Source organism: Borostomias antarcticus, assembly GCF_949987555.1.
Source record: "Borostomias antarcticus genome assembly, chromosome: 25".
Lineage (NCBI taxonomy): Eukaryota > Metazoa > Chordata > Actinopteri > Stomiiformes > Stomiidae > Borostomias > Borostomias antarcticus.
Genome location: NC_140258.1, coordinates 13,518,519 through 13,529,370, shown reverse-complemented (window position 1 = coordinate 13,529,370; position 10,852 = coordinate 13,518,519). Strand labels below are relative to the sequence as shown.

Sequence of the window (10,852 nt, the reverse complement as noted above, 5' to 3'; positions counted from 1 at the left end):
CCCCTATGGGCTGTCTGAAGTGATGCAGTTGCCGTGACATAGATAATGTACACTGTACTTTTAGCTTGGTTAGTTATTGTTAGTCGTCCGTGTGTGTGTGTGTGTGTGTGCGCGTGCGTGTGTGTGTGTCAGACCCACTCAAGGTTGGTTGTAAAGGCCCTGCACTGGATGATATCAAACAGTTGGCCATATAAACACTATTTTTATTGAGCCATTAGCCATATACATGTTTTTTTAATCTATATATGGAGGTGTGTGTGATCACAGTGGACAGGATGTCCGTCCTGGCTGGTTCCCTGGCTGGTTAATGAGTGACCCTGGCTGGCTGTGCTCCTGGGCTGGGTTGGGGGAGAGACGACCCCCCTCTGATTGGTCAGTGAGACCCGTGACCCCTGACCTACAGTACTGTACTTGGTATGATGGTGCGTGTGGGAGAGCAGGGCGCCTCTCTATCGCCCTACTGTACACACACCACCAGTCATGTATTAATGAGGTGTGTGTGTATGTGTGTGTTCATTGTGTTTGCACAGTTGCAGTTGAGTGTGTGTACAGTATGTGTGTTGTGTGTGTGTGTGTACAGTGTGTGTGTTGTGTGTGTGTGTGTGTGTGTGTGTGTGTGTGTTGTGTGTGTGTGTGTGTTCATTGTGTTTGCGCAGTTGCAGTTGAGTGTGTGTGTACAGTATGTGTGTGTTGTGTGTGTGTGTACAGTGTGTGTGTTGTGTGTGTGTGTACAGTATGTGTGTGTGTTGTGTGTGTGTGTGTACAGTATGTGTGTGTGTGTGTGTGTGTGTGTGTACAGTATGTGTGTGTGTTGTGTGTGTGTGTACAGTTGCATGACTGCAGCTCCCCAGACCAGGCATGGAGCCATGGTGTGGAATGCTACCTTTGTTATCCGTGGGATTCAGGTCCACACAAAGCACACCCAGTTGCACCCAGCTAACTGCCCCGCTGTAGTGGGGTGTGAGTGGTGCGTGTCCATGGCTGTGCTGGTTCATCTCTGGGGTATTGTCCTCGGGGGCAGGCCTGTGTGTGCTGGATGTTTTGTGTCCACGAGAGAAGGCAGTGAAAGAGCAGGCAGGCTCGGGGGTTAAAGCATAATCTGAAAGAGCCTTTTACGGCTTACACAATCGCCCCTGTGTCCCAGCCATGCAGAGAGAACCGGCATGATCAGGACAATAACAGCACACACACACACACACACACACACACACACACACACACACACACACACACACACAATAACACGCTTGCACTCACACTCAACCTCACACACACACACACACACAATAACACGCTTGCACTCACACTCAACCTCACACACACACACACACACACACACACAATAACACGCTTGCACTCACACTCAACCTCACACGCACACACACACACACTCAACCTCACATACACACACGTGTGTGCGCGCGCACACACACACACACACACACACACACACACACACACACACACACACATACTCAGGCCATGATAATGAATTGGTAGTGTCAGTGTTTTTCCAAGCATGAACAGGGCATGATGTGAGCAGCATCTCCAGTACTGTGACTCTGGGACTGACCCCAGTACTGTGACTCTGGGCCTGACCCCAGTACTGTGACTCTGGGACTGACCCCAGGACTGTGACTCTGGGCCTGACCCCAGTACTGTGACTCTGGGACTGACCCCAGGACTGTGACTCTGGGACTGACCCCAGTACTGTGACTCTGGGCCTGACCCCAGGACTGTGACTCTGGGACTGACCCCAGTACTGTGACTCTGGGACTGACCCCAGTACTGTGACTCTGGGACTGACCCCAGTACTGTCTCTCTGGGACTGACCCCAGTACTGTGACTCTGGGACTGACCCCACAGTGACACACACAGGACCAGAATGAGGGCTGTTGTTGTTTCAGAGTTGTTTGGGTTTTGGGGATAAGTACTGTTCCCACAGCAATCGGAAGTGGTTGGTTTAGGCCTACGTTGTGTCGCAAGCTGTAATTTGAAGGATCCTGTGTGGTGGTTACAGAGCTGCTGTGCCCAGTGACTGGGATGGAGAAGAGATACTCCCAGATTAACTGGGAGCGAGAGAGATACTCCCAGATTAACTATGCATGACTGCCGAGGCCGTGTGAGCAGCGACGCGTAAAATGTCACTGTCGCTCCCGAGGTAACGGACGCTGGCCATCGCGCGCGTACAGAGTTGATCTTATTGGCCCTGAGGAGATCCTGTTCTGCATACAGAGTTGATCTTATTGGCGTTAGGGCTAGGGTTGTTGACACGATGACACGCCTTAACAGTGTTGGTAAACCTTGCTCAGGTTTAGACACACATGAACACACACTCGTCCCAACGCATACCATCACACACCTCTCTCTCTCTGTCTCTCTCTCTCTCTCTCTCTCTCTCTCTCTCTCTCTCTCTCTCCACCCCCCCTCCACGTCTCTGTACCACCCTCTTTCTCATCATCAGGTTGATTAGCCTATCTCCTGCTCACATCTAGCCATGGCTGTAACCAATGCACTCTCAGGCTGATGGTGACTAATTATAGTCCCATCTGCTTAGCCTCGCTGGCATTCAGTAGGTCTGCCGGTGAGAATGTGTCAACTCTAGACTGGACAGCGTAGCGGCCGCAGTAAGGCTACTGTACACTAAATATACTGTACGACTATGCAGTCCAGTACAGGTTACTGAACAATCAAGGCATGTGCATTTCTGTGACCGCCCCCGCCAAGGCCGTCCCACAGTCGGTCCAGAAACGCACTGACCGCCGTGCGAGTGGCCGTAGTTCGAAGCTCCCTCCCTCCCTCCATCTTCCACGCCTCACCGCTCGCCGCCTGTCTGTTTTCACGGGCGCGTTTGATTTGTACGCCGGGCCCTTCTCCCTGCTCCAGATCGGCGGGTGCAGCGGCCTGAACGTGTTCTGCGTGAGAGAGAACCGACTGACCAGGATCCCCTCGGAGCTGTCCCAGGCCACGGAGCTGCACGTCTTCGACGTCTCCGGAAACAGGTACGGGGACCTCTTCACACAGCAGGGGGGCAGGGGGGCAGGAGGGCAGGGGGGCAGGAGGGCAGGAGGGCAGGAGGGCAGGGGGGCAGGAGGGCAGGAGGGCAGGGGGGCAGGGGGGCAGGAGGGAAGGAGGGCAGGGGGGCAACTAGATGACAGACAGCGTACTTCCACAGGCACGCTCAGATACTGGCCTGGCTAGTGGGAGTGGACCAGGACTGACCAGGTCACTAAGCGTGTCCCCCTGTCCCTCCAGGCTGACCCACCTGCCCATGTCCCTGACCACGCTGAGGCTGAAGGCCCTGTGGCTGTCGGAGAACCAGTCCCAGCCCCTCCTCACCTTCCAGACGGACGTGGACCCGGAGTCGGGGGAGAAGGTCCTGACCTGCGTCCTGCTGCCCCAGCAGCCCTGCCAACCAGACCACAAAGGTGAGTGTGTGAGTGTGTGAGTGTGTGTGTGTGTGTCTGTGTGTGAGTGTGTGAGTGTGTGAGTGTGTGTGTGTGTGTGAGTGTGTGTGTGTGTGAGTGTGTGTGTGTGTGAGTGTGTGTGTGAGTGTGTGAGTGTGTGAGTGTGTGAGTGTGTGTGTGTGTGTGTCTGTGTGTGAGTGTGTGAGTGTGTGTGTGTGTGTGTGTGAGTGTGTGTGTGTGTGTGTGTGAGTGTGTGTGTGTGTGAGTGTGTGTGTGTGTGAGTGTGAGCGTGAGCGCGTGTGTGCGAGTGAGCGAGTGAGCGAGTGTGTGTGTGTCTCTCTTGTCTTGTAATGCTCAGGCTGAAGGACAATTTCTCAATGTTACCTCATAAAATGGAAATGTTTTAGTTCTCTATAAAACATTTCTCGCTCTTCTCTAATCCAACATAGGTGAAGACATGCACCCCTCAACACATCGTCTACCAATCTGATCATATAGAATCTGTAGAAGAGCTTTTAAGCAAGGCTGAAATGATGGTTTGATAGATTTCTTTCATGTTTAATCATAATCAAGGTCATCATTCATTGGTAGACGGACATTTTGCTCTTAATCTTTCTCTAGGCCTGTTGGCCTTGCCATGCACATGCGGTGTGAACTACTTAGAAGTAGTTCACCGTTTCCTTCTAATCTTCTGGAATATCCGTATGAATGTAATTCTACCTCAGATTAAATGGGTTAATCCCGTGGTTCGGGTAGTTTTCTATCCTAGTAATATTCCACGTGGCTTCTTGCGTATTATCCTATATTCTCCTGTATATCCACAGCGCTGCCGGTATTAATGTCAACCAGAGAGCCTCTCGGAGTCGTTTGTCGTATGATCACATGGTCACATCGCGCTTCTCATCTAGCGTCCAGTCACGTCCATTCAGAGGTCATGCAGGGGTCACAGGGCTCTGCTTCCCTCTTTCCATCCATCCACCCCTCTGCTCTCCCTCTCTCCCTCCCTCTGCACCTCCCCTCTCCCTCCCTCCCCATGTTCCCCCTCTCTCCCTCCCTCCCCATGTTCCCCCTCTCTCCCTCCCTCTGCGCCTCCCTGTCTCCCTCCCCTCTCCCTCCCTCCCTCTCCATGTTCCCCCTCCCTCCCTCCCCCCCCTCCCCTGCATGCCCTGCTCCTTGGTCATGTTTTCAGAACCCCCCCCCCTCCCCCCCCCCCCTCCCGTGGATTTGAGAGCTAAACAGCTTAGCCCTGGCTGGCCTGCTGCCACTAAAAGCTCCCCTTCTCTCCTCCCCTTCTCTCTCTCCCTCCTCTCTTTCTCTCTCTCTCCCTCACTCTCTCTCCCTCCCTCTCTCTCCCTCCCTCTCTCTCTCCCTCCCTCTCTCTCTCTCTCTCTCTCTCCCTCCGTCTCTCTCTCTCTGTATAGCCTATAGTATATGTATCTATACGTCTCTCTCCTACAGTATGTAGCCTGATCCAGTTCAGTAGTTAAATTGTAACTGTGATCTCCAGCCTCACCCTCTCTCCTTGAGCCGTGTGGGGAGTGTTTGTTCTGGGGGTCATGGGGTCAGCCCTCGGCCTCTAGTCCCTATCCCTCAGTATCCAGCCTCTAATTCCCTGCGTCCTACTGAACCCCTAGTCCCTGAGGCTGTGGGGGGGGGGGGGGGGAGGGGGTGCACAGAGGGAGGAAAGGAGAATGTGATCCTGGCCGTTCGAAGGCCTCGCTTAGGAGCAGCCGGCCGACGCGCTCCTCCATCGAGGGGGAGAAGCAGTCACACGACACGCATTGACTTATAATCGGTGTATGCGCCGCGTCGCTCTCCGATTGACTTCACTTCCGCTCCGACACCTTCCTCTCCACAAGCAGGCGCTGATCTAATAAAAAGGCCAAGTGCTCTGCTGCCGACTGAGTCAGGCCCTGTTCCAAATCAATCACATCTAGATCATTGCGGGGATCTGAGTGCAGTAGATTGCATGAGTATAAGCAATGTGGTGGCAATCCCATCCCATCCAGTCAGGGTGACCACAGAGCTTAACGCCCGTGATATCACTCAACACCTCCCAGGCCGGTTTGGTCGTAAAGAACGAGACGTTTGCCCAGGTAACGGATACGTTTGGATTTATAGACGGAGTCAAAGAAGATATTCAGTGCCGTTCTATGCGGCTGACGGTTAATGGTTAAGTTCAGGCATGTAAACTGAAGTTGTAGGGATATGGGTTAGGGTTAGTTGGGGTTTTAAGGCCCAGCTAAGGTCATGGTGATCAAATGGCTGTATTGACTGAGGTCATCTGTGTACTGTGTTGGGCTACTGGTCCACGGTGTGTGACGTACAGTATGTATGATGAGCGCGTGGTTTGCCGTCCTGCCCTAGGCTCGGACATGCTGGCGCGCTGCGGCGCCATGGAGAGCCTGGTCAACGACATGGCGGACGACACCTGGGACGACCGCCCCCGGAACCGCATGAGCGCCATCCACTTCCTGGAGGACGACGATGACGACGAGGAGGACGACGAGAAGGTGAGACGAAGGACCACAGATGTTTGCAGGCGGGAGGGAGGAGGGAGGGGGTTTGTCGGTGTGAAAAAAAAAAGACAAAACATCACATAGTGGCAGAACACTCAACTCCACCCCCTCCTCCCCCCTCTTGTTCTAGGGAACCCTGATGAGAAGGGCGACCCCCCACCCTGGTGAGCTGAAGACCATGAAGAAGGCGGCGGAGAACCTCCGCAACGACCTGAACGCTGCCAAAGGCCTGGACTCCAACAAGAACGAGGTCAATAGCGTGGCAGACCGGGTGACCACGTCTGTGTGACCCTGTCATCCCAGAAAGCTTACCTCCTGTGTCTCTCGCCATGCCCCTCCCTCCTCAAACACACCAGCCATTGGCCCCCTCAACCCCCCTGTGTGGCCTACCAACCCCTCCCTCCTCCTCTGGCCCCACCCTCTGGGATTCTACTGCATTCCAGAACCTGTTCCGTGTGCTCCAGAACCATGGAGCTCCATCATCTCCAGTCCCCTCACAACCCCAGGCCTAACGTGCCTCATCTCCAGTCCCATCACAGCCCCGGGCCAAACGTCATCATCTCCAGTCCCATCACAGCCCCGGGCCAAACGTCATCATCTCCAGTCCCATCACAGCCCCGGGCCTAACGTTCATCATCTCCAGTCCATCACTACCCCAGGCCAAACGTGCCTTATTCTTCTTTACAAACCATTTCCACAGCAATAATCTGCACAGGTTTGCTCCTTTTTAAGCTATATTTTTTTTAAATCTACTTTTTTATTTTTTTTTTAGAGACTTTTTTTTTTTTTTTACGTACAATAGGTAGTTGCACTATTGTGAGTCCTTTTAGTTAAATATTGTCAAAAATCTTCTTAAATATATTATATTAAATATATATATATATAATATATATATATGTATATATATATATATTTGTTCTATTTTTATTTTTTTAAAACACTGGGTGAATATTTCTTTTGACATCTTGGGGAAAAGTGAACCCAGGAGTGTCGACCTACTGATTGAGGACTCTTGTATAGTCAATTGTGAATATTGATCTTTTATACTTTTGGCAGCTCAGATGATGTAAATGAAAAGTGTAAAGCCAGTTTCTTAATCAGTTTCAGATTGAAAAAAAATCTATATATATAATGGAAATTGGTACTCATCTTATTTCCTAAAGAAATGAACAAAGTGCTGAGTTGCTTTTGTCTTATGGAAACCTCACTATTGTCTTGGGGTGAGTCGGCAGCCTTGGAGCTTCTTATCCACTCCTGTGTTCCTCAACGAGTCCTAGACGTCCTGGGATCAGAACCAGGTGGGCTGAGGATCCAAGGGCTTCATGATTCAGAGAACAGCATTACTAAGTGACAGGGCTGAACAGCATTACTAAGCGACAGGGCTGCCTGACTCCTCCACTGTGCTTCACTGCCATGTTTTCATCAAACACCAGGAAGAGCTGCATTTATAAACCGAACTTACCTTCCTAACGCACTGTTCAGAACGAGACCTGGGCTCTCTGAAGGTTTCACTACTAGAGAAGAGAAGGTTTCACTACTAGAGAAGGTTTCACTACTAGAGAAGGTTTCACTACTAGAGAAGGTTTCACTACTAGAGAAGGTTTCACTACTAGAGAAGGTTTCACTACTAGAGAAGAGAAGGTTTCACTACTAGAGAAGGTTTCACTACTAGAGAAGAGAAGGTTTCACTACTAGAGAAGAGAAGGTTTCACTACTAGAGAAGGTTTCACTACTAGAGAAGAGAAGGTTTCACTACTAGAGAAGAGAAGGTTTCACTACTAGAGAAGGTTTCACTACTAGAGAAGGTTTCACTACTAGAGAAGAGAAGGTTTCACTACTAGAGAAGAGAAGGTTTCACTACTAGAGAAGGTTTCACTACTAGAGAAGGTCTCACTACTAGAGAAGAGAAGGTTTCACTACTAGAGAAGAGAAGGTTTCACTACTAGAGAAGGTCTCACTACTAGAGAAGAGAAGGTTTCACTACTAGAGAAGAGAAGGTTTCACTACTAGAGAAGAGAAGGTTTCACTACTAGAGAAGGTCTCACTACTAGAGAAGGTCTCACTACTAGAGAAGAGAAGGTTTCACTACTAGAGAAGAGAAGGTTTCACTACTAGAGAAGGTCTCACTACTAGAGAAGAGAAGGTTTCACTACTAGAGAAGAGAAGGTTTCACTACTAGAGAAGGTTTCACTACTAGAGAAGGTTTCACTACTAGAGAAGAGAAGGTTTCACTACTAGAGAAGGTTTCACTACTAGAGAAGGTTTCACTACTAGAGAAGAGAAGGTTTCACTACTAGAGAAGGTTTCACTACTAGAGAAGGTTTCACTACTAGAGAAGAGAAGGTTTCACTACTAGAGAAGGTTTCACTACTAGAGAAGGTTTCACTACTCGTGAGAATTACCAAACGGAATCATTTGAAAATGCAGTTGTTGTGGAACCGTACACTAAGGCACTTCTTAAAGTTTGTTTCGTCTTTATATTAGCAACAGCTTGTCGTTCAGAAGGTACACTACAAAGGTCTTTTTTCTTGAATTTTAAGGAGAGGACCAAAAAAACTGGTTTTTATGTGGATTTTTATCTTCGAATTATTTTATTATAATACCTTCTTGCTTTTACTGATCAAACTGCACAACAACAATCTGAAATAGGCGTGGATACTGAACCTACCGATTTGAATGACTTTTAACCACTGACATAATAAAATGGGTATAAAACCAAACTATACGATTTTGTTATTTCCTTTAACTTAATAAAGCTTTAAACCCCGAACTGTAAATATATGTTGAGGCTGGAGAGACGAGCTGTAACTGTTAACCTTCACCTCCTGCTTTTCAGAAATGTCTCATCTGTTAACCCCAAACTGAGAAACCTCCAAGATCAAGATCTGCTCAAAATCTGTTCTCATTCAGATAACCGACATAATATGAAAGTGCAATAAACATAGTATTAAAGTAGTTAAAACAGGCTTGTCATCTATTGGTTAAAATAGGTAAATACGATAGTAATATGCACACTTTCTCTCAAAAAAACATGACTCATTTCACATGAGTCAACACGGTAATCACTCACTCATCATGAACTCTAACCCTTTCCCATAATCCTCAGCCAGTAATTTCCTCTGTGTATGACTCACCATTTTGTTCTCTGAAACATTTGACTCACCTACCTGTGTGTTACTGTATGTTACTGTATGTCTGTCACACGTACTGTATGTCATGTTTTCACTGGTCTGCCAGCTCTTTACATGTCACATAGTAACAGATGATTTTGAGTCTTGAAATATGGAATGCAAATAGATTTATATTATGTAAATGGTGTATGGACTGACTGTATGTGTGCTGAATTATTACTTCTATGCAAATATCAGTTTTGATGTGATGTCAGTCACATAAGTAGCAGATGAATACCTGCACTGAGAAAGTGTAAATATTGTACCAAACAGTATGACTATAGAAAACAGTTCAAATCTCTAACCCCACAGCTAACTCACCCTGGATACCAGCGTTTCCTTGGTTCCTTGTATCCTCTCTCCTCTCCTCCTCCCCAGATTAGCCAGACTGACAGTTGCAGTCGAATAGAAGCACATAGAAATAGAAGCACATAGAAATAGAAGCACATGGAAATCTTCCGTTGAATAGAAAAGGTCTCCAGAGGTGAGACTTAAACGTTATGTTTGAAGTATCTGCCCCTGTAGCACCACAGAAATACGCTGTTAAGGGAAGTGGAATGGATTAAAACAGCCTTACATTATTTGTGAAAACATCAACCAAACATCCAGCTATGGATTCAAATGGTGGGTTAAATCCAGCTAAACATCAGTCTGCATGTTGCTGCCTGCTGGGCTGATCAGCTTAGAGAGACAGGATTGATCAGAACAGGTACAGTAGTAATACACTTTATTCTGAGTGGCTTTTATAAATGGTCTAGTGACACTCAGCAGCTATGAACGGTTACCACCCCCACATGGCTCTACGTGTACTACACTCCTGCACACTTCCCCACTTCAGTCTAGTACACTCTCCTCCACATCCCCCACTTCAGTCTACTACACTCTCCTCCTCATCCCCCACTTCAGTCTACTACTCTCTCCTACTCATCCCCCACTTCAGTCTACTACTCTCTCCTGTTCATCCCCCCACTACAGTCTACTACTCTCTCCTGTTCATCCCCCCACTACAGTCTACTACTCTCTCCTGCTCATCCCCCCACTTCAGTCTACTACTCTCTCCTGCTCATCCCCCCACTTCAGTCTACTACTCTCTCCTCCTCATCCCCCCACTTCAGTCTACTACTCTCTCCTGCTCATCCCCCACTACGTCTACTACTCTCTCCTGCTCATCCCCCCACTTCAGTCTACTACTCTCTCCTGTTCATCCCCCCACTACAGTCTACTACTCTCTCCTGTTCATCCCCCCACTACAGTCTACTACTCTCTCCTGCTCATCCCCCCACTTCAGTCTACTACTCTCTCCTGCTCATCCCCCCCACTTCAGTCTAGTACTCTCTCCTGCTCATCCCCCCACTTCAGTCTAGTACTCTCTCCTGCTCATCCCCCCACTTCAGTCTAGTACTCTCTCCTGCTCATCCCCCCACTACGTTTACTACTCTCTCCTGCTCATCCCCCCACTTCAGTCTACTAGTCTCTCCTGCTCATCCCCCCACTTCAGTCTACTACTCTCTCCTCCACATCCCCCCACTTCAGTCTAGTACACTCTCCTACTCATCCCCCCACTACGTTTACTACTCTCTCCTCCACATCCCCCCACTTCAGTCTAGTACACTCTCCTACTCATCCCCCCACTTCAGTCTACTAGTCTCTCCTGCTCATCCCCCCACTTCAGTCTACATAACAAGTTGAACTTAGAAAGTGTTGAATGATGTCATCAGCCACGAGTCAGAAGCGAGTCAGATTCTCTGGAAAACAT

The 10,852-nt window shown here is 48.9% G+C and overlaps 1 protein-coding gene across 2 annotated transcripts in view; it reads left to right on the top strand.

The window, feature by feature from the left end:
* The window catches only part of lrrc1 (leucine rich repeat containing 1), a 30,686-nt gene extending 24,043 nt beyond the window's left edge, over positions 1-6,643 (top strand). The window contains exons 11-15 of one of the 2 annotated variants that reach the window (XR_014631024.1): positions 2,887-3,002; positions 3,256-3,428; positions 5,775-5,920; positions 6,057-6,414; positions 6,531-6,601. Coding sequence is in view for 1 of the 2 variants with exons in the window: in XM_084458656.1 (XP_084314782.1) it covers positions 2,887-3,002; positions 3,256-3,428; positions 5,775-5,920; positions 6,057-6,215 (594 nt within the window). In the remaining variant the exon portion in view is untranslated. Of the gene's footprint in view, positions 1-2,886; positions 3,003-3,255; positions 3,429-5,774; positions 5,921-6,056 lie in introns of both variants that reach the window. The other variant, XM_084458656.1, reaches the window with a different exon arrangement.
* The last annotated feature ends 4,209 nt before the right edge of the window (positions 6,644-10,852 follow it).